General features: G+C 36.6%; 1 protein-coding gene across 4 annotated transcripts in view; it reads right to left on the bottom strand.

The window, feature by feature from the left end:
• Positions 1–3,371: 3,371 nt before the first annotated feature.
• Positions 3,372–14,609, bottom strand: part of LOC131154191 (protein ALWAYS EARLY 2-like) — a 95,812-nt gene continuing 84,574 nt past the window's right edge. For 2 of the 4 annotated variants that reach the window (XM_058106781.1, XM_058106782.1), the window contains exons 15-20: positions 10,942–11,166; positions 10,215–10,376; positions 6,737–6,880; positions 6,415–6,633; positions 5,487–5,777; positions 3,372–3,834 (exon numbers count right to left, since the gene is read on the bottom strand). In XM_058106781.1, the coding sequence (XP_057962764.1) occupies positions 3,670–3,834; positions 5,487–5,777; positions 6,415–6,633; positions 6,737–6,880; positions 10,215–10,376; positions 10,942–11,166 (1,206 nt within the window). In that variant the 3' untranslated portion in view covers positions 3,372–3,669. The remainder of the gene's footprint in view (positions 3,835–5,486; positions 5,778–6,414; positions 6,634–6,736; positions 6,881–10,214; positions 10,377–10,941; positions 11,167–14,609) is intronic. The other 2 variants (XM_058106783.1, XM_058106784.1) reach the window with 1 other exon arrangement.

Here is a 14,609-nt window from a genome sequence, read left to right as displayed (position 1 = left end):
CCTCTCAGTAAGGAAGAAAGCAGGTTATATCAGTGTGTGGCATACCAGTATTATTTTACGTAAAACATAACACCATACAATACGATACAGTTTGAAAACATTTCTATTCAGTTCCATACAATTCCAGTATTCTCACAAATCCATTCCAATACATACGATACCCAAACATAGGGTCATTGTCGTCACACTAATACGCAACTACCCTATGAAGACCGGAGCCTCGCAGAGATTACGTTGCCAAATACGGTGTAGCTCACACCCCTCGGTGACCAGCCAAAACACACTGATGATATTTCACACCCTTGGATATAGAGTCGAACACTCTTGCCCACGGTAATGAATCGGTACATGGCGCAGCGTACGGTATTTAGCTGCCACATAGCTGATTTCACAAAACCTGGAATTATTTTGGAACTCACGTTCCTATACTCATCAGCGTACGACAATTAGCCACCACATAGCTCTTTTACAAAATACCTAGAACAATCACATACAACCATACATTCCACACTTATTTGGTTTACGACAAATCACATCATTTTCTAATTCAAGCATACAATTTTATATAAATATGGATAACAGTCATCTCAATAATACAGTTTAAACAAAAAAGACGTTTTTCCAAACAAAGCAGAGATGATACCTAAAATCCCCAAATTTCCCAAAAACCATAACCCAAAAATCCCGTATTTTACTTGATAGATTTTTCCAAATAAGTAGTCAAAATGTACATACGATCGTAGCCTACAAGCTTGCCGATCCCAATTTCAAAAAAAGAGCCGATATAAACTGAATCCCCTTACCTTAACCCGAATTCTAATTACGAACTCTATGGTCCCCAAAACTACGAATCGAGACTCCAAAACCTATAAACCACAGTACAATATATGCTTAGAACTCAAACTACTACCCATATTTTGAATCATAAAAGAAAACAGAGTCTTACCTCGATTTTGGCCTGAAACCCGAAACTACTCAAAACGAGATTTTGATCTGCTAAAAACGTAAAGAATCCTCCCCTGATCTACGCGGTAACGTTGGATTTACGAATCAAGTGACGAACGGAGAAGAAACCTAGAGAGAGAGAGAGAGAGAGAGTTTTTCAAGTTCTAAAGAGAGAGGGCGAGGATATTATTGAGATAACTTAGTGATTAAGCAAAGGAAAGTGATATTTATAGCCCTTGACTCAGCCGCCCTCGTCGACGAAGTGGCGCCTTCATCGACGAGCCACTGAAGACGCCTCGTCGATGAAACGGTGACCTCGTCGACGAGCCTGAGATTCCTGGTTTCCCAAAAATCTCTCGGCTTCTCCTCGTTGACGAGCCTTTGAATTTCGTCGTCGAGAACAGAATGGACTTCGTCAACGAATTATGGCCTCATCGACGAACTTTGCACAATTTACCAATTTACCCCTTTTTACATAATTAATCCATATATCACAGTTCGGGTTCTTACATTGTACCTGCATGTCTGAACTGTACTATCCTCTTGATGCTGTTGTAGTGTGCATTGGACTACTGATTGTGGTCTAAGACTTGAACTAAGGTGTCTTGGGCTCTATGGGAGAACTTTAGGAGACTGGAGTTGATGAGGGTGGTGGTTGCTATGTTATGAAATGCAGCCTCTCCTCAGTTTCCTGCAGGTTTGGTATTTGTGGGCTGCAGACTTAATCTGGTAGTGCTGGAAGATGTATCTGGTGTGATCCATTACTGGCGGCTCAATTTGAAGGTTTGGATGCTTGAATGTTGTAAGTGTACAGTGAGGGTTGTTTTGATTGACAGCAAATTATTTAATTTCAGTGTGTTGGAAAATTGTGATCTGTTAGTGTTTTCAGACCTTGCATTGGGCTGCTGGACCTTCTGTGATCTGTTAGTGATTCTTGTTGCATGTTGAGTTCCTGTGGTGGTTGGAATAGGGTTTTATCTTGATATTGAATTTATTAAAATTCAGGGTTGATTCTCTATACCTACACATCTGTTCTTTTTTTATGCTGGTGCAGTGTGCTTTGGACTTCAAACTGTGACCTGAGGTGTATGGTTGCTGGTGTTTCCTAATTCAAACCTGAGTTTTAACTTGTGGAGTGTGTTAGTGAAGCAATGGGATCTGATATAGCTTTCAGATATGCATAGAGCTGCTAGACTTCTGTTGTGGGTTGTGAGGGTTAGATAGTAAGATGCAATGTTGGGGTCTAATTCTGTGTGAGGTGCTGCTCTTGGATTCTTGGTTGAAGGGTCTTCTTCTCTTCTGGATTGGATTCTGATCTACAGTTGGTTGTTAGCTCATCTGGAGATAACTTTGTTCGTTTTTTGTTATCTTCATGTATTTAATTTAGTAAAATAAAAATAAAAAAAAAATAAAAAAAATTTCTCTCCCTTCTTTCTTTCCTCTCAATGGGTTTCCAGTCTATTCTGAGGCTGGAGATTCTTGAAGTAATGTGTTTCCCGATTTCCCCCTTTCTACCCTCCCATTTTCATTTCTTTTTCTTTTTCTCCTTCTAATCTCTCAATGGGTTTTCGAACTTTTCTGAGGTGGTTGGAGTTTCTTGATTTCTTGAGATATCCTATTAAAGTTCTCTCTGATGGCATATCTTGGCTTTTGATTGGTTTTCTTTTGGTACATTTACTGGAGATAGAATGATGCAGATTTTATGATTGGAGGTTTCTCCATCATGGTTTCTTGTTATGATTCTCTATGAAAGGCGGATTGAACCTCTGTTATGGTTTGTGCTGGTGGTGGTTTGAGCATCCAAGTGGCTACTTGGTATTCGGTTTTCATCATGGCTTTCTTTTGGAGGTGGTTCAAGTTGTGCTTGCCTTCATCTTGGTCTTGGTCTTCGTTCTTGTACTAACCAAGTTGATAATCCTTTTCAAGCTTGAGGGCTGATCTTTGATTCCTTGCTGCTCATCGTCTTACAACTTTGCTAATTGGAGGGTGCTGCACTTGATTCCTCCTAGATTGGATATCCATCATTTTTCTTGCTTTCTATCTAGTGATGGCTTGAGTTCCAAGGTATTTTAATTCTTGCAGTAATTGAATTTTGGTATATGGTATATTTTCGGTTAGTTTTGATGGCTTATTGCCCTGGGAATGACCAGATTTGATGTAATAGTGTAGATTTTGTTGGTGGAAGTTTTTGCTTCCTTCCTCTCGAGTATGCCCAAAGTTTCTGTACATATTCATTTAATCAATATAATTTATCATTTACTGATCCAAAAAATAAAATAAAAAAAGCACAAACTCTCAAAACATAAAACAAATACATTCCATTGATTTCATCCAATGTGACTAAACAGATCAATCCTTCCATTGCAAATGCTCCGTCACAAAGAAAAATATGTACTGAACAGAAAAATATCACAACAATTGAGGCCTTCTGCAGAAATCAGCTATTTTATTACTGATTAAAAAGCAATCCACAGATTATTGACAGAAGAACAAGCTGCCAACACATTTTAGTGGCATCAAATGGGGGCAAAAAAAAAAAAAAAAGTGACCAAAATTTTACACAAACAACATTTTTTTCGGGCTACAATCGGAACCGAATAGGTGGTTCCAGTTATAAATAGAAGAAACACAAACAAGAGATACAGAGGGAAAACTGGTTAAGGGAAAAGAACAGCGAGCTCAGCTTCATATTTACAGGGTAGAATTATAGGCAGCATCAGCGTGTTATGTTGGTATAAGAGCTAATATCTGTGTCTTAATTCTTCCCATGCACATCTGTATCTCTCTGTAAATTGGAAGATTCTGAGGACAAGAAGGATGCAAGCTACTAACAGCAGAATCCAGTATCTGGGCGACATCAGCTGGTGGATACTGTCGCTCAGTACACGTCTGCATTTTTCAAAGAAGCAATATCTGAGTACATGAAGCCACGCTAATTTGTAGAAACATTCATGAGTTGCTTTAAGAAAAAAGACTTTGGTCCCAGTTTAAGTGAGCTAAGCTAACAACCACAATTATTTAGAAGATTATCCAATCCCATAAATACAGTGCCCGCTTTCTAGCTACAATCAGGAGCATCCCATGAGTGAGCTCCTGATCAAATGCTTGGGAAAAAGCTTTATTAAATTACATGAAGAATCCACAGTCAAGGAAGATGAGGCACGCATCTATTAAACAAATTTTCATGAATATTACAAATGGTACAACGGACCTCTACTTCACCCTCCAATGGGACACAACCAAATAAGTCAATGCATAATAATAAATGGAAATACATTATTGATATAGAATTTAATTATGTTTGTGGAAATAAAAGTAATTTCTTTTAATTTCTATGAATTCAATGGTTTATACATATCTAGTATAAGTTCATAGAGTTAAACAAGTCAGTTAAAGAGTTAAACTAGTCCCCAGTTTGTCCAGTCCCCTCTATATTGAGCAATTTTGGACCAAGACCTTATGAATCTTTTTAATAATAATATTTGTTAGCATTTTGATTTACAGGGACAAAAGCAAGAATAAAATGACATTTACTTAGGCATGCCTTTTTTATGCCCAATGCCTGGTGCAAGTCTCGACCTAACTCTAGTAAATTATTGACCATTTTGGCCCATTTGAACCTCATGGTTTTGTCACATAAAAGATGCCTCACAAGGTTAAACTTATGGGCAAGGCCTCCATAGCACATGCAGAATGTGGGAATGAGACAAGCTTTCCCAACTGATCTCTGATGAGGGAGTAGCAGTACCCCAAGGGTAGCTCTAACATCAAATGTAACAATCTCCGCCTAATTCTGGTGAGGAATTGTCTGATTTGACCCATTGGACCACAGTTTTGCCCTACAAAATGTGTCTTACAATATTGAAACATAAAACATTCTCATATTGATCAAGATCTTCAAGTCCAAGCCTAAAGTTGGGTTGTGAAACTCTGCGCCTAGTCTTGAGGTGCACCACATTATCAATAACATTTTAGAGCCAATCCACCTAACTGGCCCTGACATCAGTCTGTCTCCGCAATGTTGATATATACATTCGGATTTACACTGCATATCCTCCATATACATACATATGTGAGGATAATTTGGCCTCGAACAAGGACACATAAGGTCCGTTTGTATCAAGGATATTGTTTGGGAAACGGAAAGAAAATAAAACTAACAAATAATTTTCCCTATATTTTCTATATATATCAATTACTTCTAAACATAGGAATTTGCCTTATCTAGGACGACCTGAGGCCCAGGTTTTGGAGCTTGAGAGCACCTTGTGCCCAGTGGCATCTCAAGCATACTTTTAACAGCATTTTGTTTCTTCATCGGCAGTCAACATTAGTTGATTGGTTGTTTATGACAAGTTCAGCCTGGGCAAGCATTGCAAACCCAGAAACCAGGCACAATGAAGCCAGCATTGGACCCTAAATATGCTGCTGAAAATAATATACAAAACAAAATCGAATGCCAATTTAGAAAATACCAGCAATATAGGGTATTGAGGCCAAAAAAGGTAGCATGCTTTTTGTATTGAAATTGCATGACGTACTTGTATCATAAGCAAGGTTGCTACACATGAAGTAATGAGCTCTGAAGGGACTTGTACTTCATTTTTGTCAGTGTTATTATCCAACTGCAGGCCAGATACATGACTAGTTGGTAGGGACTCCGACGCGCAAGAAGTCGACTGGTTGTGATGAGGTAAACTGCCATTAACTGGATCTGGAGACCTCACCACTGATACCCCAGAATCAGATGTAATCTGTCGTTTACTTAGAGAATTTAAAGCTTCACCTATCCTTGCAAAAGCATCTTCCCCTTCCTTTATTGCAGAAATTGCCTGAAATGATTGTAAAGTCAAAAAAACTCAATCATCTTAACTGCACATCTTAGCTGATTGGTCATGCAATGAGCAGAGAACCATATTTGAGGATTACATTCAGAAATGCACAAAGGAACAAAAAATTTTAAAAAAAAAAAAGAAAAAAGAAAAAGGGAACCCTACAAGCTCTACAACCCCGGTAATATGTCCTACAATTTGGGTTCAAGTACTGAATAAATGATGATTGGATCTTGATTCACTTTTCTGGGTCAAGGCTCAGAGATGATAGCTTGTTAATTGAAAGAATACAATATTCACACAAGACAAATGAAATGCAGTTCCAAGACAAAACCCAACAGCATATGGTGTCAAAAATAGGGGAACACCTAAAGGGTTTTATGATCATGAGAAATTCATGTTAGAGGACTCAGGTTCAAACTGAATATGGAGTGAGAATTTATGAACAGGGATGCACTACAGGTCACTGTGTAGTCAAGCCAAGTAAGCCTCCTAATGAACCAAAAGAAAACAACAAAAAAAGGGCATACAGAACATCAAAAATTACAGCTACTTACATCATATCTAGAATCCTTCATCATAAGAAAATTTCAAGCTTGCATTCAAAAGAGATTTGTGATGAAAGGTGCTTCTATACCTGAATAGCAGCTTCCACCATTGAATTTGCTTTTGATCTAGATCCTTTGAAAATTTCAACTACATTAGATCCAGCTTCTTGGGAACTAAATGGCAAATTGTCAACAGAAGTTGGGGCCCCCCCAGGGCCATTTGAAGTGGCTGGTTGCTTCAACCAAGGAGGCAGGGAGTTAACAGGGTAAGTATTACGTTGCCTTAAACGAAGAATAGCAGACGAAACCTGTGAAAGAAACAAATCAAAAGGTTCCACGAGCTAAGACTAAAGAAAGACAAATTGAAGAGCAAGGATGTAATCTTAAAATGAGTTCATGGAAGCCACATGCCTGTTCACTGGCTTCCTTTAGCTGTACAAGTACCGTGGCGTAATGCTTCTTAAAAGGTTCTGAATCTTTTAAACAACTGTCTCCATTGTTTCGGTTTTCCAATACATCATTATTTGCATGCCTAAGCTCCATCAATAATTCTTCCTGAAAATTAACACAAACCATATTAGCTACTTTTTTATCAAGAGTCCAAGTATGGTTCCACGGGTAGTTTATAGAAATATCAATTGGATATGCATAACGTAACAGCAGATATTCTCACTTCAAAATAATTGGAAATCACATTATTTATTGTTCATAAATATTCAGAAGTCATCACCCTTCTTTTTTAATCATATATGAATGACATAATACATACTAATTAAACTAAACACATAATTAATTATTAACTAAATCCAACAATCACTCAGCTCAATTTTTTTAAATTATTCTCCAACAAGGATCTTCCCATGGTCTTGCTTCTTATCCTACATAAAATCCCCCCCAATTAGAAAAAATTCGGTCTTGAATTTTAAAACGTTCGAGGATCAAAAGGAAGAAGCAGGCTTGGACTCCTTGAAAGCCAGTGCTTCAGTGATACAAAAAACCACATTCCATTGAGAGGACCATAGACTTGAATTGAGATTTGGCATCAATGAACACATCAGGAGTGACAAACTTAACAATATGAATGTTTGAAAGATTTTGGATTTCTTCAAACACATGTATTTCCTTACTTGTGTCTTCAAGTTGAGTCACTCAGGCAAACTCTGTCTTGGTTGGTTGGTAAAGCAAGCTTCAAAATGATCTTCTTACCAATATGTAGTGGAAGACATGTGTTCTCATATCCTAGTGTCACCCAAATCATCCAAGGAGAATGAAAGTGTACATGGTCAATATTCATGGGTATGATATCACATCAGACATTATCAAAATAATCACCCATGTGGATAGGAACCAAAAATCTTTCACAAACATGTAAAATAGAATTATCAACCCAAGATCCCTCGTAAGGCTCTAGGTGAATTTTTTGATGAAGTTGCATTCGGTTGACCCCATTTATAGAACCACATTCAAAATGCTGATTTCGCAAACATATTCTCCACTTGAGAAAGTTGTGAAAAAGCTTGAAATTGTGCCCAAAGTTTGACAAATGGCATTCCTTTTTACCAATAATTTGTCACCATACTGCTGGATTTATACATATGTATTCTGCAACTATATATCACAAAAAGCCCTTTTACAATTTGTTAACAATCCTCAATCTATTTATGAAAAATCACAAACTGACTCAATTTTCAAGAACTATCTTCAATTCACCTTGGAACTTAAACATTGTGCTGAAATGAAACAAATGCACTTTGAATATTCAGAAACAACAATAATAAAACCTGATTTTAATGTTGGGCAATTTTGTACTTTTCATATCAAATAATTACGCTACCTTGCAAAATATTAGGTCCACACTCAAAATATCATGTTGCAGATTAAAATATCATGGAAGAAACCCAAAATACCATGGTTGGGGCAATTTCTCGTTGATTCCAGCAATTGCAAGATATTTTGGAAACTTTTCTCACACATGTCACTCTCACGTGCATTACTGGTGCGTGAGGGGCGATTCGCTCGCAGCGACTTTCCAACAATGAAATTTGAAGCAATAGATAGATCAGGCAGTGGGGAGATAAATGGTGGTGGTGTCATGAGAAAAGCACAGGAAGATGGGGATTTCAAAGGGCTGTGGCTGGGAGATGTTTGGCTGGCAGATGGGGCTTCACTGATGACTGGGCAGTGATGAAATTTCAGGGTATGGGGTTTTGTCTCTGATAGTTGAAAGTCTTGGAAAAATCATCTAGGAAAGGGATGTTCAAAAAAGTAAGGACACAACACGAATTTTTGAGGAAGTCACAGATGAACAATGCTTCTCTGCTTTTGCAATTTTCATTGATTTTTATGTAGGGCAGCAACTGGAATTCAGAAATTAGAGAGAATTTTCGGAGAAAATTAGAAGAGGAGAAAAGAAGGGGGAGAGGAACATAAGAATAGGGGTGGGCAAGAAAAACTAAAAACCAAACCAAAAAATCGATTAACAAGTATTTCAGTTAGGTTTCGATTCAAAATTTTTAATTTTTTCGATTATTGGTTCGGTTTCAGTTTGGCTCATTCAATAACCACAATTAACTTAACCGATATACTACAAAAATATACAATAAAATACATATGTATATAATATCATATAAAAGTTTAATAATTTAAATTTAAAAGTTGTATTGATCTAATATTCATGCTTAAATTTTTATTTTAAATATTTTTAATTTACATGTTGATTATTATGGAAGAAAAAAATATTATCTTTAGTGACTTTAAAATTTTAAATTATACTTTAACGGTTCAATTCGGTTAACCATTGGATATTGATCTAAACACTGGTTGACTGAATTTCAGTTAACCGTTTTAAATGATTCATTTTGGTTTGCATTCACTAGTGAACCGAAACTTCAGTTTAGTTAATGGTTCGAGGGTAATTGTTCAGTTAATAGTTGTAGTTGGGCTTCAATACCAAATGATGCAGGAAAGCATCAAGGATCTGCAGCAATGCAGGAGAGAAGGGAAGAAGAAAAAGAAGAAGAGGGAAGCGAGATGCAAGGAGGACTCAAATCTAAACTTCTCAATTCAAATCCATCAGAAACTAATCCTACATGGCTTTCACAGACTATTTATAATGAAAATTATAACACATGAAATTACATATATACCACTAAAATAACATGAAACCACAAGCATACCCCTCAAAACACACAAAAATATTACAAACAAGCCTTTCAAAACACATAATCCAACACTAATTAAAAAAACACACAATTAACTATTAACCAAACCCAACAATCCCCTAACCCAATTCTTCTGAATTATTCTCCAAAAAAGGTTCCCATGGTCTTGCTTCTTGTCCTACATCAAAGACTTTCTAAGATCTAGCATAAAATAAGGATTAAAAAACAACTCATAGTCAAGGCCACTACACAGTCAGTTCTGCTTCTGCCAAAGAAGGTCCTAGAACAGGTGGGCTTAATATGATCCTATCCTTCCGTCATAGAGAGGCGACTTTCAAGATTCAAGCCTGTGTATGCTCAATTACAGCCTGAGACCGTTACCATGGTACAAGAGATGCCCCTGATTATTACTCCATAAAGGCGCCTAAATATCGTGGAAATAGTGATATAACTAGCACAATGCCAGGGTACAGTTCACAAAAAGGTATATTAAAAGAAAACAAAATTTTCACAGGAAGGAATGTCATGGATCAAACATGTGAAAGAAAGGCCCAACCCAGAAAATAAGTAGGAGAAAAAACCTATAAAGAGGATTGTCAGATGTAATATTTTATTAAAAAAAGATTAACATATCAAAACCTCTAAGATGGATGCACATTTCCATGACAATTATCTAAGCATCATTCCAATGAACTTTACAAACTATGATGGTTATATGAATGTATGACCTTCTTATCAAGAGCACGGGTCAGCTCAGAAAGCGCTCGTACATCAGCTTCCCTAGCTTGGACATGAGTTGTTTTAGAGGACTGGTTATACGCTGCTTGTTGTGTATTAGCAGTGCCAACAGCTGCCACTTTAGCTTGTGAAATGGCTTGGATTGTATCTCCCTGTTGAAATATTTAATGTTAAGTTTCAGGACATCAATCATGATACCACTACTCCTTAAATCTACTACACTAAATACACAACACAGCTACACCTCACTAGAGATTGTTATTCTACATTATCAGAGGTGATTACCAGCCAATCTGCTTCCACAGTGCTAACATACAGACAGGTAGGTGTTAAAAGGTAGTTTAGCTCATTGCAGTGTTTTTATAGTGCTCAAAAAGAACTTAACATTGGCACAGATTTGACCATCAGATTTAACTGTAAAATTTACGACCATGAAGATGCAATGATTTGTCAATAATAGATAAAAATTAAAGTAAATATGATAAAACTATCGCGTAGTACTCTCATTACTTAAATTGAAAGAAATGACTAGATAATACTGAAATCCCATAAAAGCTATGCCCAGCAATATTTTATACCCAAACTGCATTAGCCCAAAATCCAATATATCGCCCTGTTCTTGTTCTCGTATCCATAGTTGCAATAAAGTGAGCTTTACCAGGTTAGAAGAACAAAAAATATTTCCAACTGAAGTCTGTAGTGTGTAGGCATACTCACTTTTGCCTGCTTTAAGGAAGAATTCATCGAATGATTTGATGAGGACAAATAAGAATAGCCATTTGCAATCTCTGGATGTTCACTTGGACTAAATATCATGGACCCTCCAATATTTGATTGCCCATTCACACTAGGCTCTTTAGAGCTTATAGAGATTTTATCAACACTGTGCCTCAGAGTTTCTGGCATATTTTCTAATGGATTTGAAGGCATGCAATCAATATCCTGTAATAAAAGAATAACTATAAGAATTTGCCCCCAAAAAAAAAACAACTAATTTTAGCCCACAAAAAATGTAATTGCTTGGTATGCAGAACTTAAAATATAAAACAATTAAGCTAATTAAATTATCATCCTAAATCATCAACTCTTCAGAATTAAAAAGAAGAAAAGATGATGAAAAGAATAATCTGGAGGTACAACAGCACGGACATCATTTCAACAGAATATGGCCTAATTTTAATGGAAATCTAACTGGGACCATATTTTTTTTCACCCTTTCAGTTACAGACTCAATAAAAGTGAATGTAGAATTTAGATTTTAGAAATATTCTTCCCACAAACCTCTCTCCTAACACCATGTCTAGTTGTTTGCAATTTGAAACTGATGGCGACTATAATTCTTCATGGAGAAGGAGCCCATCTAGAAGGTGATGTAGGACAGTTCTAAGTAGCCCTTGTCCAACGGTTGACCCTCTTTGTAACACACACACACACAATATCACAATCTATGAGAAGAATTGAATTAACCAAGAATGAACATCACAAACATATTCTAATGATCACAAGTTGTTGAGATTTTGAAAACATATATGATTTGGTTCAAAGCCCTTTGTTGTTCAACTTGTTCATTTCATTCAAGTAATCTAGTTCACTTTAAAGATATTCTCTTAGAAGTCTTAGATCACAAGTCCTACCGTACAAATCAAATATCCCTGAGCATGGTACTAGCAAGCATGTTCATGTTAAAAATCTAGGAAGATTCAAAGAGAATGAACAAGGTTTTTCAATCAAGGCTTTGGGTAGAGTTTCAAGGCTTACAAGGTACTTTTAGGGGCTGTTTTAGATGGTCACAAACAAGGAATTGAAACGAGCTTACCAAAAGGTTTGGAATGTCGAACACCAAGACACATGAGTACTTGATCGCACCACGAACTAGGCTGTTGATCCTTAGGAATCTTGAGAAAAGAATGAAGCTTGAGGTGGTTGTGGCTGTGAGCTATGAAAGAGATGTGGGTGTGTAGTGTTGATGTTGACGTTGTCGTGATCTCTCACCACCCAATCTCCGAGGAGACAGAACGTAGCCTCAAACTACTCACTCACAAGGAGAGGAACAATATTCACAAGTTCAGGAAAAAGCTTCTTCTTTTTTAATTGATAATGCAAGATGCCTTTTACAATACAAGTGATGGCATATTTATAGCCTTACATGCACATGACTTGCACATGGCTTCTTAAAAGATTAAAGAAAATATAAAAATAAAATAAAGCATTTAAAACATAGGTAATGAGGTTCCTAGGAAATAGTTTGTCAAAGGAAATAGGTGCCTAGGAACTAGAATAATTATATGATAGTGGAGTCTAGGAACTTAAAATGAAATAAATGCTTCTTGAAAACCCATGACTCATTGACTTGCAAGCTATCATCCACTTTCTAAGCTAGCTTCTAAGAGAAGCTTCAATTGCTGCAAATAAAGTTCACATCAATGGTGGACTTCAGGTGGTCGACCACGTGTCACAATATCCACGAAAGATACTCGAGGTGCATGTTAATCCCCATCAGAAGGGCCTTATGCATCGTTGAGGAAATTCAAGAAACAATGTAGAACCATTCAAAGTCCAAATCCTAGAATCACTTCTAGAAGATATAAAAGAGTAAAAGACGTAATTTTCTCCCCATTAATATAATTACTTCAAAAATGTAAAACCCATGGAAAAGCTTCCTTACAAAAGATAAAGGTCAATGTGAGTTAGCAAAATTTGCAATATTCAATTAGTTATGATGGAAAGGGCCTTAAAGGAGGCTCTCTCATTTAGCTTTTGTTAGTTTCTTCTTTGATTGATTTTTGCTTCCTCCCCCCCCCCCCCCCAAAAAAAAAAAAAACCAGGGTTTGAGGACCTCGTGGCTCCTTCTCCTCTTCTTAATATATATATTTTTTAAATTCCTATAGTAACAAAGAAAGAGGAAATGGTAGAATTGTGAAGAGAAGAAGAGCAAGCAAGGCATTGCAAAGTGACAGAAAAAAAATAAAATAAATTTCTCCCCCCCCCCCCTCTCTACGGACCATTTTGCACTTAGTATTTGACAAATACGTACATTGTACGTACATATATATATGTACGTGTGTGTGTGTGTGTACAAAAGCAATTTAGCATGGCTTTAAAACCCAAACTCGACCAACCAGTCAACTAGGTTCAACCAGAATTGGTCACCGGGCCAATCCAGTTACCATTCAACCAACTGTGCTTTGATGTCTTATCTACCATGTAGATGATACATATTCGTAATATGCAATTCCACTAGGCATCAACTTAAATAATTTTTTAATGAAATCAAACTCCTCTCTACCTTTGAATATTTGTTTGACTCTTATATCATGGTTTTTAAACCCAAATAGTCCAGGAGTCCGGCCCCTGGTAACTAGGCTCATACCGTTACCACCTAAAATCTGGATTTAGAATGAACATGGGTTGACGCAGCCAAAGGGGGCAGTAGTAGGTCAACTCGCACCCTACACAAAAAATGTATATGCTGTGTATAAAAACTGTGGATGGGAGAATTCGATAACACGAACAAAAGTAACTGAGTTACCACTCAGCCAACTGTTCTTTGATGTCTTATAAACCATATAGATAATACATACCTGATATCTGTAACATGCATCGCCCCTTTGCATCAACTTAAATGAATTTTCAATGAAATCACACTCTCTCTACCTTTGGATATTTGTTCTTTTCTCTTTCTTTCTTTTTTTCTTTTTTGATAGAAAAAGAAGCTTTATTGAAAAACAGAAGAACAAGATACAAAAAAGGAAAACTTTATTGAAAAATAGAAGAAGAAGAAGAAGAAGAAGATACAAAAAAGGAGAACAAGTAGTCTTCAAATATAATAACAAAAGAGAAAAAAAAAATACATCTTAATAAAGCATTCCATTCTCTGACAACATCTTTAAAACAGCAACCCTTAAAACAGCCTGCACCATAAGCCCAAAGAGAAGACAAGTATTGAATCCAGTCCTAAATAAAATCCACAGATAATTTCTTCCCTGTAAAAATTCTAGCATTTTTTTTCCAGCCAAATTCCCCACAAGACATTCCCACGAGCACATTTCCACACAATTTTAGCATCCTTACCTTTCCCAAAACTAGCAAAAGATATAGTCAACATATCTTCCACTGAATTAGGACAAGCCCATAATTCTCCAAATAACCTAAAAAAGGGAGTTCCACAAATTCCAAGCAAAAAACAATGAATAAACAAATGAGAATCGCCCTCTAAACTCTACTAAGGACCAGTCAAACAAAAGCCTTTATGTCAGAAGGAAATTCAACCTCCCAAACACCACCATAGAGAGGAAAGATCAAATTAATCTTAGTATAATGAGCAAAGAAAGATTTACAAGAATAATATCCCAAAGTTTGAATCAAACTCTACTGTCACTCCCACC

The sequence above is a fragment of the Malania oleifera genome, chromosome 4 (assembly GCF_029873635.1).
Source record: "Malania oleifera isolate guangnan ecotype guangnan chromosome 4, ASM2987363v1, whole genome shotgun sequence".
Classification (NCBI taxonomy): Eukaryota; Viridiplantae; Streptophyta; class Magnoliopsida; order Santalales; family Ximeniaceae; genus Malania; species Malania oleifera.
The sequence above is the reverse complement of the archived record's forward strand: the minus strand, read 5'-3'. Positions and strand labels throughout refer to the sequence as shown.